At 43.0% G+C, this 18,237-nt stretch overlaps 1 protein-coding gene across 2 annotated transcripts in view; it reads right to left on the bottom strand.

Moving 5' to 3' along the window:
• Positions 1 to 18,174, bottom strand: part of DEPTOR (DEP domain containing MTOR interacting protein) — a 75,593-nt gene extending 57,419 nt beyond the window's left edge. Inside the window, exons 1-2 of one of the 2 annotated variants that reach the window (XM_059866029.1) lie at positions 18,034 to 18,174; positions 17,781 to 17,876 (exon numbers count right to left, since the gene is read on the bottom strand). In XM_059866029.1, the coding sequence (XP_059722012.1) occupies positions 17,781 to 17,866 (86 nt within the window). In that variant the 5' untranslated portion in view covers positions 17,867 to 17,876; positions 18,034 to 18,174. Of the gene's footprint in view, positions 1 to 17,780; positions 18,007 to 18,033 lie in introns of those variants that run through there. The other variant, XM_059866036.1, reaches the window with a different exon arrangement.
• Between the last annotated feature and the right edge of the window lie 63 nt (positions 18,175 to 18,237).

Raw genomic sequence — 18,237 nt, 5'->3', positions numbered from 1 at the left:
CCAGCTCTTGTTGACTTATGCAAAAATACCTCTCAATAAAGGAGTTATTTTATGGATAGAAAACTCAGGAAGATGCAATAAGGTCTCAAGGGAGGCCAGTGAAAATCAATTAAATTTGTGTCAGGAAATGCAGGCCTGTTATCTCAGTAACATGGCTGGAAGAAGAGAATGTTCCTTTGAAATGCTAAATGTGCTAAACAGGGAGAATACAGGTCAGAGAGCCCAAATCCTACTTCTACAGACATTCCTTCTAGTACTGCCAATCAGAGACCTGGAGAGACAGACCAGCAGCTGGGAAATAGGATGCTCAGTTACAGGCCTGTATCACTGGACTCAAGAAGAGGGGCTGCACCAAGGACACAAACAGCTGTGGGTACCAGAAAGCCCTGCTGTGTGAGAACTCCTCTCCTGGATGCATGCCATGAGGGTTGGGCAACCAAAAAAGTTACAGGCTGAGGTCCCCTGTGCAGCAAGGCTGACACCTCTTTTACCCAGAGGGCAAAGCTGACTTTAACCTTGGTAGGCACCTGCACTGTGTGCAGCAAGTTTCAGACCACCTGAGAAACAAGAACCACCCATCTCCCAGCACATCTGGGGAAGAACAAATCTCTGACGTCCAGAATGCAGCACAGTACTGAACAAGCCTGGAGTGCAAAGAGCAAAAGGGGTTGTTATGTGCCAGAGATAACCCAAGAAATCCATGGGAGAACTGAAATCAGTCAAGTGCCTAATCTTGAGCGCAGTTTGGTATTTCTCCCACCCTGTCAATAAGTGACAAATAGTTTTGCTGGGACATTATATGGGTAACTCTGAGCTCAAAGTCCTTCCAGGAATGGCTGCTCTCAGCCTGAGAACCACAGACCTGCAGGAGATTTTCTCCCTGATATTCTGCTTTTCTCAGAGGAGCAACAACTGCTTGGACTTCTTTCAGTGGTCCTTGGCAACCCTGCTGAAGGCAAGAATATAAAAACTGCCTTCATCATTAATAAAGCCTCAAACTGCAGTAATACCTCAATTGCTTTTCACAATTGTTTTCCATCTCCACACAAAACTCTTATCCAAATACTGTGCTGAATCATGACTGTCATTAAGCATAAATATCCAGTAACTAACAGGTAAGATAATGAGTAATAAAATGCTTTGTGTTACATACAATTGTTAACAAACTTGATTTCGCACTGGGGCTAGGACTCCAAATTTTTTATTTGCTTCCAACAATATGTGGTTCCATCTTAAAATGAATAAAGATGCAATATTATTTCAATACACAATATGTTGTAGTAAAACCATCAAACTTTGTTTATCTGTTAACATTCTGAACGAATAGCTTCCTTTCTTTCATGTTTATTAAAACTGCATTTCTAGGAATTCTTTTTATTTTGAAGGAAGCTGTGATAGCAGTAAGTGCAAAAGTACTCACTAGAAAATCCACTTTGCATTGAATTTCTTTAAATAAATAAATATAAAAAAATCTGCCACTGATACGTGCTTTTTTTTCCTCCTCCAGCTCGCAACACCGCAATATGCAGGATGCTACACTGACCAAAGACATGATTCAAGGGAGTTCTTTCCACTGTCTTCCAGAAGTCTATTGAAATTCAGTGGTTGACCACTAAACTGTAAAACAAAGCTGGAAAACTGCTGCAGATTTTTAAACACTGAGGGTAATGATCCATTTGACTGGATTGCCTAGAGGCAATTAAATTGTTAGAGGATGACCTTCACAGTTCTTAACTAGACATGGAGAAACAGGTAAAACTATAAAATGTAAGGCTGTGCACTAACAATAAAATGCTCTGCTGAAAACTGGGAACTCAGAGGCTAAAAGCAACAGAGTAAGAAACAGCTGAATATGCAGTAGTGAAACTTTCACTGGGGACAGGCTGAGACCATGCAAAAACCAAGGGCAACCTCACATTCTACTCACAGATGTTTCCAGAAATTATGGGAAATCCAGTTGCTTATGTCATTGTATCTGTTACTACAGAACATCTCATTCATGACATCTCATTCAAAAATGATCAGCTCAAAGAGATGCAATGTAGCTCTACTCTGGTATGAGAAATGATGAGCCAGTCTCAAGAACAAAGAGAAAGATACTGGATTGGGAGTCTGGCCTTACCTAGACAAAAAGTGAGAAGAGCAGAATTGCTGTCTATAATCTTCCAGGTGAGTTGAAAGCAGAGAGCAAGAAAAGCTATTTAAGTAAAGTTGAGGGATCATAATGTAAGAATTAGACAAAGTTTTGGAGAAAAGATTTCTAATTCTTACTTAAGGCAAGAATAATAATAATAAATATATCAAAGGATTATGTATTGTAATATTCTTCAGATGACCTTCCAGTCCTGTGGTTTATAATTACATGATTTACACAGTCTCCAAACAACCTTGGGAATAGTGTAAAGTGGAAGAATATCAGAGGCTGAACTTTGAATGCACTATACCAGGATTCAGCCTTTTTCAAGTCCTGGTTCATGTCAGCAGCAAAAAAGGAAAGTTCAAATGCTGCCTATATTCAGACACTTGCTGTTTATATCAAAGCTTTTATTACAAATGTATATGCAGATATACAGACATTCTTTGTGTGTTTGCCAAAGCTCAGGAGCTGTAAGTATGAGAGATGACCCCATTTTTTGAACATGCTTCCTTGTTTTTGCCACGGGATGTTCCCTGGTTTCCATTTTTAATGTGCAAGCACCCAATAGTCCTTACCTGGCTGATTGGAAGGATGGGGATTCAACTGGCCAGCCAAAACCAAACTAGTGGCATGTTCTCCTCCAGCATCTGAAGGAAAACACACAACCTTTGTGGCATACAGCTGTGTCAGGACAGAGCTGGGGATCTGCTGTGATGAAACCCCATCAGCTGGGTAGCAGCATGCATAGAGACCAAGGGCCTGCTCTGCTTCCTTGCTAAATCAAAGTGTAGAAGCCAGGAGCAACTGCAATGGCTGAGGATCCTTCTGCCAGCTGCACAGACCAGCTCTGCATTTTACCCTTGGCTGAAGTCTCTACATGTCTGAACTCAGTTGGCTTTCCTGCCTCCACGTGCAACATTCACTCATCCTCTTGAGATCCAGTTCACCAGGCTTGCAGGGACCTCCAGCTTCTAACCTGAGATCTTGTGAAATTACTGCAAAGAACATGTCTATACAGTCATAGTCAGCTTGGTCTTCTTAGACTGAAATTTGTCTAATTTTATAGAGTGGCACATATTTATTATATTTATTGAAATAATATAGAGTATGTAAATATTAAAATGAATAAATCAAAATAGGTTAGAAGTCTAAATCAAATGGTGTTACAGCCTTTTAGAGTTCCCTTAAGTTGTCTTGTCTTTGAGAGTAAAATATAAACCAGTATGACCTTTCCAGTCAGCTGGAGGCAACAAAGCAGCATAATCCTAATTAACATTCTGCTCATTTATACATTTTCTTCTTACAGAAAATTCTGTAACATTCAATAACGTCTCACTGCCAAAAGAAAAAGAAAAAATAAACCACCATGTGCAGATGAAAAAATGAAAAATGTCTCAGAAATCTACTGACTCCCTCAGACTACACTGAGTTCCAAATGAATGCACGCCAATGGTAACAATGATTTTACTCAACAATTTTGCAACATAACACTACCGCATTTATTTTTTAAACACAGAGAGGATTGCTCTCTGACACAAATGTTTTAATGGCAAAAAACCATTGTATCTGCTTTGAATCTCTATCTAGGTCATGCAAACCCGTAACAGCAAGAATTATGATATGTGAATATAAGGGGATTATTTAATGGGATGAAGATGCTCACTGCCTAAATTCTGGTAGGCTAATGAAGAACTTCATCATTAGGGAAAATCTATTATTAAATACTGAGTCTATTTAAAATATTTTCCTTTTGCAAAAGTCTAGCCTGGGGATTGTTTTGTTTGAGTAGCTCAGCATTTTTCTACATCTCATATATTATGATATTAACAGATACACAGCTGTGGCACAACCACCCTTTATAAATAGGTCCTTCTGTCAGGATGCTATCAATGATCTTGTCTTGTTAGATTAGGCCTTGTCAAAAGCTCACAAGTATATAAGCTTTGAAAAGATTAATATTACAGAAGCATTCTTCCTTTCCTCTTAAGACTACATGGAAGTTTTCCTTTAAAGTAATAAATAAATCCCTAAGGGATCCAGAGAAGTTCTGCTGCTCTACTGAACAGCTTGCTCCCATTGCTGGGCCATGTGTTTGCCATTTCTCCTCGTAAGCAATATTCTCTCTCCACACATGCAGAAATCTCAGTGAACAGGTATTTATGTGATCTGACAATAAATTCAAAATGTGACTTCTTACTGCTTTAATAACTCAGACCACACGTCCTGACCCTTATTCACCAAGTAACAGCATCAGCTTTACTCACCCATCAGTCCCAGTAGAATGCTGCTGGATTTAGATTATAACAGCATGGTTATGTTTACAGCATACTCCAAACTTGGTCTTGGGCCTCAACTAGAATCCAAAACACATGTTGCACAGACAGTTAGAGACAGACTTTAGATGGGCAACAGGATAAGAGGAGCCAAGTGGTTCAGACCTGCATGGTGCCTTTACACAAACTCAGATATTCACCTATCATCGGTCTAAATGGCCCAGCACTGTGTTAATCATCCTCAAGATGATTCAGCACCCCAAGGCCAGCCCTGACATCACTTGCCTGAAGAAAGGAAGATCTGCTGCAGCTTGGCTATGGTTGCTCCTCAGGTGGTTTGAACAAGCACAGTTGGGCCAACAGACCATTGGTTGCAGCTACCCAGGCAGGTGGAGCATGGCCAGAGCATGTGCCAAGGTTTGGCCCTTATTCATGCTGGCTATCAAAGCACCGTACAGTGTTCATTAGGTCTTAATTTGAATGTAAACAAAACCAGTTGAATGAGAAAATCACAGAATCATATAAATGTTTATGCTGGAAAATACTTTTAAGATCATCGAGTCCAACCCTTAAGCCTGGCAAGTCCACACTAAACTAGGTCTCTAAGTGCCATATATTTTAAATTCCTCCAGGGATGATGACTCTACCACTTCCCTGGGCAAGCCTGTTAGAGTGCTTAGCAATCACTTCAGCGAAGAAATTTTGCATAACATTTAATCTAAACCTCCTCTGGTTCAACCTGAGGCCATTACTTCTTGTCCTATTTCTTGTTACCAGGGGGAAGAGACCAACCCACCCCAGGTACAGCCTCCTTTCAGGGACTTGTAAGGATTGATAAGGTCTCCCTGGAGCCTCATTTCCTCCAGGCCAAACACCCCCAGCTCCCTCAGCTGCTCCTCATCTGACTTGTCCTCCAGACCTTCCCCAGCTCTGTTGACCTTCCCTGGACACACTCCAGCCCCTCAATGTCCTTCTTCAAGTTGAGGGGCCCAGAACTGGGCACAGGATTTGAGGTACAGCCTCACCAGTGCTGAGTACAGGGGGACAATCCCTACCCTGGTCCTGCTGGCCACACTGTTTCTCATCCAGGCCAGGATGCCATTGGCCTTCTTGGCCATGGGCACACCCTGGCTCATGTTCAGCAGCTGTTGACCAGCATCCCTAGGTCCTTTCCCAAGGGGCACCTTTCCAGCCACTCAACTCCAGCTGGAGCATTGTATGGGGTTGTGAACAGAATGCAGGACCTGACACTTGGCCTTGTTGTATGTCATAAGATTGGCCTCAGTCCACTGATCCATCCGGTCCAAAGACCTCTGTAAAGCCCTCCTGCCCTCCAGCAGATCAACACTCCCACACAACTTGGTATCATCTGCAAAGCTGCTGAGGGCGCCCTTGATGCCCTCGTCCAGATTGTATAAAGATATACAACATTTCAGTCCATGTGTGAGTAGGCTGTGCAGATATGAACTGCTGAAATTGCAAAAGGTTTGTGGCCACTGAAGACATGAAACCATAGATCAAGTGGCCAATGCCTTTCTGGCCTTTTCCTACCGGTTTTTAATTTTCTGAGAGGGAATACTGATATTTCACATAAAAAGATGTGCTGTGTAATTTTCAGCCTGCAAACAAAATTTCACAATTTCCACTCCACTGGAACTTTTCCTTAGCCACGATATGTTTAAATAAATTCTTCTTTCCATTTTTATTGTGCTTCTCCTGAACAGTTCTTTCTTCCTCCTTTGGCCCTATAATATCTTTCCCAAGAGTACTTTTGTTACTGGCCCCATCTAAACTCAGCCGTTCCATATTCATCAGAAGAGCAAGCAACACGGTACAAACATATTTTGTGTGAAATTATGTAGGAAACAGTGTTTCAGCTGGTGTTGATTTACAGATTCAACCCAAAAAAGTAATATGAAGTAAGTAACACATTAGCTTGTAGCAGCTCCAGCCGCTTGTAGCCCAACAAATTGAATGCAAGCAATTATCTTTCAACCACTGGTGTTTGATTCATTACAGCAGGCCCAAAGCATAGCACTTGGGAAAACCACCACTTTATAGAGAACTAAGGAGGTTAGCTTTTCCCCCATGAGGAAATATTTTTAAAGGACCTAGGCCTTGCAACATTGTGATAAAGCACAATGGCATATAGAGAAAGCAAAAATCTCATTGTTTTATGTGTGCTGAAGGAAATATTATTATTTTTAAATAGGTGGAATAATGGTAGGACACGTGCCTGATATAAGCATGTCTTTGATTGCAGGACAGACTACAGGATGAGATGTGCCCCTCCAAGGGAAGAAAATGTTAATATTTCAAATGCCTTCCTCTTTCAATATGTGAATGAAAATCCTTTTTCCACAAGCAAAGTTGGAGCTGCAGGACTATGCCCAGGAACCTGTGCACACAGTGTGCACACAAATGAACTCCCAAACTGGTCCCTCCTTTGTGCACAGCATGAGGGGATCTGAGAGTGTCATGCAGGCAGCGAGAAAGAGGAGCAGGTGGCTGGCCCTGAGATTACTGTTCCTCCTGTAATGCCAGCATGGCACAGCCAGCAGCATTTCTGGCACCGTGACCTACTGGCCTTACAGCACATATTACCCTCTACACTGTCTCCAGCCTTTTCCCTTTTCTCACTCTTCAAGGATTGTATAAAACCAGCATGATCACTTATGCACAAATATGGTTTCTGTACCCCAAGTTCTTGAAGCATGAATCTACAGATCACAAACATCTTGGAAATCTTGGTGGTGGGAAGAGTTGTGATGTTGGCATTTGATGAATCTCACATGATCTGAGGTAAAATCCTAGCCTAACTTAAGACATTGAGGTCGAGTCAGGCTGTCACTTTCACATCTTCCTAAAAATCCTAGCTGAAACAGAGATATTTCAAAAGTTCTTGGGAGTCATTTGGAAATGGATTTATTTCTCATCCTTAAATTTGCTTGAAAAGCTGGACAATGTGAGAGCAGTGGTACAAACCAAGGCAGCTGCTTTTGCACTGGAGTAGGTTAGGAGGCATCCCCAGAAGCCCTCCCACCAGTGTCACTGAGTGGATAATTTTCTCTGGTTACCAGCCAATAACAAAAACCTGATAATATCAGCTACCACAGCTTAAAGAAGACAACACACTATGCCTTGATAAAATATTGAGTTGGAAGGGATCTCTGGAGGTCATCTGGTCCAACCTATACTGAAAGCATAACCAGTTAGTACAAGTTGCTCAGGGTCATGTCCAGGCAAGATTTTAATATTTCAGAGCTTCTCTGGACTCCTATTCCAGTTTTTACTTATCCTCACAGATAATAAGTATTTCTAAATATCTGATTAGAGAGTGCCTTGAAAATTTTTACTACTGCCTCTTGTATCATCCCTGTGCATTTTGGAAAATTCTCTCCCCCTTTCCCTACATTGTCCCATTTTAGCAATTGCAACCAGAAGAATCTCCCAGGCCTTTTCTTCTCTAGGCTGAGCAGATCCAGCCCTCAGCACCTCCTTGTACATCACATGCCCTGGCCCAACCCCAGCCTGGGAACCAGCCCTCCTTGGGGCTTGAGTCATGTAGGAAGACAACTTTTGGCAGTGTATTTTAGAGTTGCATAATTTTGCATAAATTAAAGATAAATAAACAAAGTTTATTAAAATAAAATAAAGCTTTTAATAAACCTTGTTTTATTTCTTCTGTTCAGTGTGTTTTGAAGAGCCCATTTTCATCCCTTGTCTAATTAGACACGCAGTAACATGATACCAATGGCTCCTATTATGGACCCATTTTTCTTGTCACAGAGATCTACTTGTTAACCTCATTTAATCTCACCTATTTCTACCATTTCCCAAAAGTCTTGAAAGGTGTGAGTTTGTCTAACATGCTAAGAGTTTTGAAAATAATTGTCCAAGGCAAGTTTTTAAGCTTCTAGACACTCTCAAAATGGTATTTGTACAATCTCTTTTGGGATTTATACATGATAACTGTACTTGGAGCTTCTTCCTGTGACTATCTCCCTCTGTTTGCACTGAACAACCAGCAAAATAGCAGTTTAAGCTAAGTTACTTTTTCTACATCTTAGTAAAAATTATTTAATTTCAACTAGGGGAAAGTGTAAGTTAATTATATCCTGAGCATCAGGAAACAATTAACAGCTTTCTATTATATCCCCCTAATTTCTAAACTATACAATTATATGCTACTGCAGAAAAGGATGTATGATTATCAAGACAAGGATCTTTTCAGAAAAAAATGAAAGGAAATTGTTCCACTGCTGACAATCAGTGCTATAAATAATGCTCAGCTAATATCTTTTCAGAAGTAATTTCCATTATTTGCAATCCTAACTTTGAGTGATGTGTTGGCTGTGTGTTGTCAGATTCTCCTTCCAGAGAGGATGAGCATAAATGTTGGATTGATTCCTCAGATAAACCCTCAAAAATTCAGCTTCCTGTGAATATTTTGCAATACTCATTGGAATTAAATCAAAAATCATTGTTTTTACTAACCATATTGTAATTATGTCTTGCATTTGCTTTGCCTCTTAAACCAGGGCCAAGACTGGCTTGTACAAACACAAAGGGACAGGCAGGCCTGCTTTAAGTAGCCACAATGCCTTGAAGACACAAGTCACAATGTGAAGAGCAACAGACACGACGTCCAAACACTTCTTTTTAACTGCCAATAAACCCATTTGGCCCAATACACAGGCAAGAGGTGCAGACACTGAGCCAGTGGGTTGTACAGCTGTTCAGCTGGACACCAACAGAAACGCTACAGAAAAACACCCCACAGTACTTAGTGTGAGAAGCAAGGAAGTAAACCCACAGAAACCTCTGTAACATGCAGTCAAAGGCTGGATGGCCACTGCACTACTGGGGGTGGGAGAATCTTCCCAAACCAGGTACAGCATGTAAGATTCATACAGGATATGAATATCATAGCGCTGCATCAGCAGAACTTTGGTCTCTGCAGATCCCTTGTGCAATGCCCCTTTCAGGACAGCTATACCACTCCCCCAGAAAGTTTAAGTTCTGTTTCAAGCCCTCCTTCCCTATTATTTTCCACCTCAATCTTCTATGCACTATCCTCAACAAACATGATTCTGTTTAAATCTTATCTAGCATTACAGTTTGGAAATATAGCTGCCACAGTTCTTGAGAAGAATAACAGTGTCTGTCTCCCAGATTCCTTCCACTGCCTTCTCCTCTTGTGCCACACCAAACACAGTATTACAGATTTGACTTTCAAGCTCCCATCTTTGCTATCACCATCTCTTAGGTGTGTTGGCTTCTGATCAGTCATTTAGTAACAGTTTGTCGTTTGATTTTTTACCTTCAAGTGAGCATCTCTGTGTTTACTGCCTTAATAGAGAAGGCACCCTCACCCAAACAGCCACTGACACATTTGGATGGAGTCACCCAAATCTTGTCTAGCATTGCTATGATCTCTGCAAAAACCTGACACGCAAACAAAGGTTGAGCAGGGCAAGAATGGGGGTGAGAAGGGGCTCCTGGACTGGCAGGGCTGTACTTCAAGAACTGATTCCCTGAGAAGACAATCTCACTGTGAGGTCCCCATCCCCTGACTTCAGGCCAGGTGATCTTACCCCTTACACCATCATCGGCGCTAGTTTGACAGGATGATACCCCAGCTGAGCCCCCCAGCTGTTCACCATGGGCTCAGACACGCACCAGTGCAGTGCACCAGCCATACAGCAGAAGCTCCAGTCCAAGAGGCTGCTCCTTTCTGCAGCAGTAGCCAGACACACTGAATCAACAGTCCTGTAAAACCCACAGTGTGACCTTCCCCTGGCTCCTCACAGAAAGCAGAAAACTCTCATCTGCCTGCAAATCCCTGTGACACAGCTGTGGTAGCCCATGACCCAACCGCACAATTGCAAGGAAATGGAGAATTACAGCCTTGTGATGTGGAAACATGCTTCTATATTCACTCTGAATTAGCAAGTGCAATCAGAAATAATTTTTAATTATTTGCAACTGCACCTTTGAGGTCTGAATGCATTTACTAGATTGAGGCACTGCTGAGATGAGAACTATGAAAACTGTGAAAGGCTGATAATTAAGGTCAGGGTTGCCTTCTGAAGTAGTGCTGTCACACTGGTGATAAGCTGGTCATGCAAATTGCACAGTACAAATTTCAAAACACATGAAATGTCAGTATTTGAATGTCCATTCACGCACAATACTGTGACAAGAGTGCAGAAATAAAGGTAAAAGCCTTGAAAGAAAAAAGACATTGTCAAACTTACTCTCTGTTCCTGTCCAATAACAACATATACATTGGGCATTTTAAACTCAACACCATTTTTACAATGTCTTCTACTGGAGTTTGAAATTTTTTAATGGGAATCCAGCAATTTAAACCCTAAGGGGGTGGTCAAGCAAACCCAGCAGTGGCTGCTGCCACCATTCCCTCTCCCTATATTTGACCATGTGTTTCCACTGTCTCCTTCACTCCAGTGTTGGCAGTGGTCTGACTTCAAGCTGAACCTGTTTAGAAAGTTAAATTTTTCTTATTTGGCTTCAGCTGCTTCAGTTCCCTGAACTTCTGATCCCAGACAAACACCAGTGCGAAGTGCAAGGGAAGCGATAAGAGCGGGGCAGTAGCAGCCTGCAGCTGGATCCGCTCTATCAGTGAACCACAGCCTCAAACCGTGCGTGTTCCAGTGACATGGGGGAAGCCAGCACCCATTTCTCCCCCTGAACTTCTTCAGAGAAAGCTTTTTTGTGGTCATGTGGTTTATTGGTTTGTAAAACTGACCCAACTGAAATACCAGCCTTCCAAAAGCTCTGCTGATCACTCCCCCAGTGCAGGTCACCATATGGTGATGGTCCAGAGGTGCTTAAGTCAGTCCAAAGGACTGGGAAACACAGAGGAGGGAACCAAAAGGCAAGAACACCTATTTAATTCCAGCGGTTTGTGCATTAAAATTGTTTAAAATATATCTCCACACTTAGGAGTTACTTTTCTCTATGCTTTCAGGATGCCACTCTTGGGCTCGAGGTCTGACGTCCCAAACGAGAAATCCCAGTCCTGACAGAATTCCACCTTGGTGGCTTCACAGAGACCATCCCTCACTGTCCAGAACCCACCACTGCTGCAAGACACTACAACCAACCGCAGCCAAGATTTGTGTTGCAAGGGCTTTATTTTTCCTCAGAGCATACAGCAGCTACCCCTGATGGGACCTGATAAACAGCTCAAATTCCTAGGCACTACTGCTACACAAACAGTAAATTATAATGACAAGTGATAGGTAGGCTTCTCTGTCATGGTGCCAGCCTATGGCCACTGCTCCCACAGAAGCAGGGTTCACGTAATAAATGCAAACCTAGATTAATTTTGGCACATTCATTCTTCCTTCCCTGCATGACCATCAACATTGAAACAAGTTTCTTTCACTTTTTCATAGGCAACCCCTCTAACATAAAATAAATAAAAAATATTCTTGCACATGCCATACACATCAAATCGCCTGCCATCCTCTGCTAACCTGAGACCAAAGTTAATGATTGACTCCCTCTGGAATGGAATACATAAAATATACAGCACAAACCACTCATACAACATTTGCCTTCTTATGTACACAGTGAAAGAACGATCACTATTTGCACATGCGTTGTTAACGACTTGATCTCTGGGCTGCACTTGAGGAAAGCTGCTGAGGGCAACAACTGAATTATTAAAAGGCATAGCTACAAGGAAAGAAATAAGGAAACAAAGCCTTACATCTTCATTTCTAGAATCATTGAAGCCCGGATTTTACTGGAGGACATGAGAAATTGAAATTCCTGGCCCAGGAATCTCATACATTTATATATACAGCTAGAGTTTGTCATTAGAATTAGGACCAACAGGCAAGATTGAAACACATGAAAGGATGAATCAAGAATCAAAGACTCTAGAAAAATTAACATATAAATTTGAGAAACACTTTTTTAAAAAAACATGAAATAATTTATAGTATATACACAATAATTTATAGTATATATACATAATAAAAATATGTAATTGAAATTATTGTGATGGAGTAGAGTGAACGGGAAACCTGATTTCAGAACACTTCATTTTGCAGCTTTACCAGCCTTCACATTGACATCTTTTCTTTCAATGTATCACTCTGGTGAAACCTCACAAAGAAAAATGATAATTTTTTGGTTGCTTGATTCTGGAAAACAAATTTATGGAAGTGAAATTATTTGTACAGAGAGTTCTGGAGGAGTCTGTTCCACAGAGATTTGATGATGTAATCTCTGTGTTCTATCCATGCTGAAGAAGTGAGCATACAAGGGTCTTCTCAAGTGAGACAACTGAAAACTACTTTTTTCAGGGTTAGTTTTGAACCCAATCAGCTCTTGGGAAATGCAACCACTGGTGAAGAACTAAGGAAGTGGCAAGAAAAATGTTCAGGGGGTAGAAAAACAATCATTCCCTGAGGAGGAAGTACAAAATTGGATTGTCTTAGGCAGATTACAAAATCTCATTTTAAGAGATTCTGTCAGTTCTTCAAATGGCATAGATGTTAGTTTAACATCTAGGGATGTGACTTGAGAATAAATGACCTCTAGACAATTATATATCTCAAATCCTTTTAGAGTCTAAGCTTAAAACAGAGTCTTAACATAGTTTCAACCACAGTGATGGCATTTAATAAATTCTGTAATTGTACAGTTTATATAATTCTGTATCACAGCAATACATTAACACTAGGGATCTTTTGATATCATTGCTCTAGAAACTGTCACTGTTTTGTGCCATGGGCTTTCTGCACCTTACAGTGCTAATGAACTTTTCAATCCCACCACCATGAAAAAAAAGTTGACTGTTTATTGCTTAGAATAAGAAAAAAAGCTATGAACCTGTAGGTGCTGCCACCCTTCACAGGTTAATGACTCTGAAAGTTATGCACTCAAATGTGGCTTCTGAAAGTGATAAGGTTCCTGAAGTGAAACCTTTGGAAGACGAGTGAAACTGATTTTGTCTTACATCTTCAAAATGTGTAGCTGTTTATCAAGTAAGACCTTTAACTCTGTGAATCAAAATTCATACACCAACTCCGACAAAAAGGGAAATAAATTTCTGTTGAAACTTTTGTTTCTTCCAAAAAAAAGAAAAATCTCTAAGAAACATGCTGCATATTTTTCCAAGTAGAAAGAAAGATGATGCTGATTATAAAAACTATTCTATCAAAATCACTGCCTCATCTAGAGAAGTGTTTATAAATAAAACATATTTATTTACCCAACTATTTAACAGAAGTGTAGATAGGGAAAGATGTAGCTTCTTGTGAAAACTGATGTTAAAGAGGGATCTCTGCAGAGACATTAAATGTCATTGAAGTTACACCTTCTACAGAGAACTGGACACCATATACAATGGTAGTAATAGGTGTTTAAATATTGCTGCTCAGTCGACTGAAGCCTGAGGATTCCTGAATTACTAGGCACATTTACTGCAAGAAATGAGGGACTCTTGGGAGATACACAAGATTTTGGTGAAAATCTGGCATCAAGAAACAATCAGCAGATGATGAGATTTCAGACACCCTTACCTTGGAAGACAGGCAACAAGCATCTATAGCAAAACATGCCCATTGAAACTGCTTTTGGTTGCCAGAGGGCAAGATCAGCTCCATCCAAGTCAGTGCTCAAACCCAGACATAATACTTTAATCCTTCTGCCAAACAGTGCTGAAATGGGCACAACCTGTTGCCTTTAGCTGTGAGAGAAATGAGCTTGGAATTGCTCTGCTTCTGATATAATTCTTAAAAAGTTCAGTAGTGCCATTATTAAGCTTCCAGGAATGACTATGGATGTGACACTTTCCTTCAGCCACTCCCAGCAAGGCCAGGGAAGCTCAGGGACATTCACTTGCCCAGGGCTGTACCAGGCAGGGATGTAGCAGGGCGGAGGCCTCCAAGGGCTCTCCCAGACCTGAAGAATCTGAAGGCCCCATGATCCTCTCAAACATTTTAAGGACAGTGCTGTTGCAACCTCCTGAGAAGAGAGAGCTCACCACTGAACAGCTGTAGGGTCTCTGCAGCAGAACAAAGGAAAGAGCTGAGATTTTGGGGGGCTGGAGCTGGTCCCACAGTTTGCCCCTGCAGGACCATCGGTGTCAAAGCTCACAGCCAGGTCCTGCCCAGCCCAGCTTTCGCCTTGCTCTTGCCAATCTCTTGCATGGCAACAGAAGCTGCCAAAGGGTCTGTGCTGGTGTGTCACACTGCTGAAATCTTCAGCTTTCCTTCACAGCTGTCAGCCTCATAATTTAAAGGTTCACCAAGAGAAAAACTTCTAAGTTTTTTTAGAAGATACATTTAAAAGATTTTTTTTTTAAAGATACATTTCTATTAACCAAAAGTAAGAGTCAGGTATTTGCTCAGACAGCTACTGAGTATAGAGGCAAAGGACACTACTGGATGTAAAAATTTACCATGTTATCTAACATATATCTCAACATACAGCTCTTATTTCTTTTTCCATAAATCATCCCACCCATGGGCCAGGATTTACATCATAGTCTGTGCCAGCAGCCAAGTTCCTGGGTGCCAGCTGACATTGCACACATCAGGGCAGAGGCTCCTGACCTTGCAAAGGCAAAACACACATCACAAGCAACCAAGAGACAGGAACAAGGTAAAGGAAAATCTCTTTGTCCTACTCCTTTCCCTCCCCCAGCCACTGTGCACTTGTCTAGGGAGTGGAAGAGGGCACAGGGCTTCCATTCCCACCACAGGCACTGCCAGTGTGCAAAGTCAGCCTTGCCAAGGTGCTGCTCAGAAAACTTTGACCCTCACTGCATCAGACATGGACAGAGAAGGACAGACATGCAACAGCCCATGGCAATGAGAGCTGTGAGGCAACACGGGAGGCCAGGGCGAGACAGGCACTAGGAACTTTGCAAGGAATTTAAATCAAGCAGCTCTGGTAAGTATTTGAGTTTAGACACACGTGCTGTTTGGTCTCGTACATGAGTGCTTTAAATACCTCCATTTGGTTGGGTTTGTGTAAGTAATACCATGCTCACAGTTTCATTTTACACTTTTACTCCTCAGTTATGTGCTCATCTTGCATGCACTTTCACCCAAATACACACATAATCACCTGTCTGGCTGCATCAATCCCACTGGGGAATCTTGCAGTTGTAAGCATCACTAAGAATAGAGTACAGTATGCTGCCTTGAGTGCATGTGTGTGCTGGTTTTCTATCATCTGTTTGCCTGCCCCAAAGGCTGCTGATATAAACTGTCTTTGATCCTGAAAACACTCCACATTTTCATTTCACATTAACAATTATATGCCTATCTTGGACAGGAAAAGGGAAACTTTAAATGCAGGGTTGGCTAAGACTTGTCTGCCAGCCAGTCTTCTATCACTTATTTGTGGCTTTTACTGCCTGGAAAACTGAAGAATACAAATCCTTTGCACAGAATATCCCAGCAGAGAAACAGAATGAAGTTAAGAAAAAATCGGGGGAAACAGACAATTTTGGGTGCAGTTTCACAATACAGTTCCCACTGACCCAATAGCTCACTGTTATCCAAATGGAAATTTTGTATCTTCTCCACCACAACCACCTCTTCCTCCTGGCTACACATTCCCAATACCTATTTTCTGTAGCTTCTGGAAGTCAGCAGATCAGAAAATCAACATACACACCAAATCAACACACTCTCTGTTTTCAAGAAGTCCAAGAAGTCACCTGAGCAGGCACAAAGAGGTGGGACTACACTGCTGGGTAGAAGGAAAAGGGCCAGAAGAAGAGCAGATCTCCCTGCTCAGCAGGAGCCAGACATTATGCACAATGACTCCTTCATGAACTCCCACTCCAAGCAGATCTAAGCCACTTCTTATAGATTCATGAAGGAATGTCCACGGGCAACTTCACAGGATGGGCAATAGTTACTTTGTATCTGCAAATCATCTGGCTCAAAAAGATGACTGTGTTTCAATACCTTAATAAATAAAATGACAAATGTAATTCTTGGTAACAACACAGATGAGCTGATTCTAGGAGCCAGACTTAATAACATTTCCTCAGTTTCTCCTTTGGGAAATATTGCAAAGCTTTTACTTTTGCATTTAACTATGAGGTACACAGAAAGATTAATGTGATCTTTAGAGAAATTTTGTTTTAGCCTGAAATCTTCAACTTCTAGTAACATAAATTAGGAACCACAGAATTCTTATCTGACACTTGGATGCTCAACTCTGCAACAAATCCACCATGCAGGACCCGTGCCAGCGTACTCTGTCACCCTAAAGGCTACTTTGAAGCAGAATCTCAAACTTGGAGGAGGCACTGGTAAGTACTGCAGCCAAATCACCAAAATGACATTCACTTGCCAAACAGGAGTAGCACTGGTGTGCATCACAAAGTGGCACTTCTCCTTACTTCGTAGATGCAAACAGTAACAGTGTCTGTACTAGCAGCAATGATGGCATCTGCCAAAGCAGGGAACACTTCTAACACTTTTCACTGTTTGTCTGGCATCTGAGAAAAAAGTTTTTAAAAATTCAAGAAAAACTACTGGGAGAATATTTTTACTATCCCCTTCTAATTACTTATATAACACATTATAGTGAGATTTTTCTTCCTGAATCACAAGATGGTCCATCACCAAACTGACATTATTAAAATTACGTTTTCTCCTCTGTACTGTATAGGTACAGCTGGCACACTTAGGCAGCATACACCACAGAATTAAAAATTAACTGAGTCAGGCATTTTTGTTCAAGGCTCCTGCGCTGCTCACAACTCCAGTCACACAGCACTGTTAATTGCTGCTGGCAGTGACAGTAGGGATCCCCTTCCATCTGCTGGGACCAGCTGATGCAAAATAAAAACAGTCCCTTGGAGTGAGGCGCAGCTCTGCGGGGTCAGTGCCCGGCGCCGCTGCCAGTGCTGGCCGGGCTGCGCGGGAGCGCTGCCCTGCGCTCGCCTTGGCTCTTCGCGGGGTGCTGAGACAGTTTACCTCTTATGGTTTCTTTGGGGTTTTTTAGCGTTAAAGACGCCGCTCTCCTGCAGCGTTTGATGCCTTTAGTGACGCAGCAGCCTCTCCCCAGCCACCTCCTGTTCCACGCAGGGGAGCGGAGGTGCCCGCGGCAGAACCCCCCGTGCGGTGCTTCACCTCCCCGGGATCGCAGCGCCGCTGCGGCCCCTCGTCCTCGTCGCTGCTGGAAGCGGGGCCGGAGCCCGGGGCCGCGATGGAAGCAGGGCAGGTGCTCCGGTGCAAAGAAAGTCCGCGGGGACACACCCTCGCCCTCCGCCTCCCAAACCTCCCCCTCCCACCGTCAGCGGGGCTGCTGCTGACCCCGGGTACGCGTCCCCGGCAAAGCAGGAGGAAGGCACCGCTTACCGGAGCTGCTCGCCGGTGAGCAGGACCTCGGCCATGTGCTCCAGCTCCGCCGCTTTCTGCTGCATGCTGCTCATGCCCTCCTCCATCGCCGCCGGCCTGCGGGCACAGCACAGCCGGGTGAGGGGGGACCGGCACTCGCCGCCCCCCGGCCGCGCTGCCTCTGCCGGCAGCTCCGGGGCGCCTCCCGCCCGGCTCCGGAGCTGTGCGCGGGGGTGGCGGGCAGCGACAGCCACCTCCTGCCGCTCCGGCTCACCTGAGCGCCTCAGGTCACTTTTCCCCTCGGCAGGCTCGGATCCCTCCCGCCGCTTCCCGTGTTATTGTGTCACTGGCAGGCGGAGAAACACATGGCTGCAGCCGCCGCGCCGCAGCCGGGCTCGCCGAGGCAGCAGCGGCCCCCCCCGGCTGTCACACGGCAGGGTCGGCGCTGCCCCCGCGGGAAGGGGCCGGCTCCCGCCGG

This window comes from Haemorhous mexicanus, chromosome 1, assembly GCF_027477595.1.
Source record: "Haemorhous mexicanus isolate bHaeMex1 chromosome 1, bHaeMex1.pri, whole genome shotgun sequence".
Taxonomy (NCBI): Eukaryota; Metazoa; Chordata; class Aves; order Passeriformes; family Fringillidae; genus Haemorhous; species Haemorhous mexicanus.
Note: the sequence above shows the minus strand (reverse complement) of the source record. Positions and strands in the feature narration are given on the sequence as shown.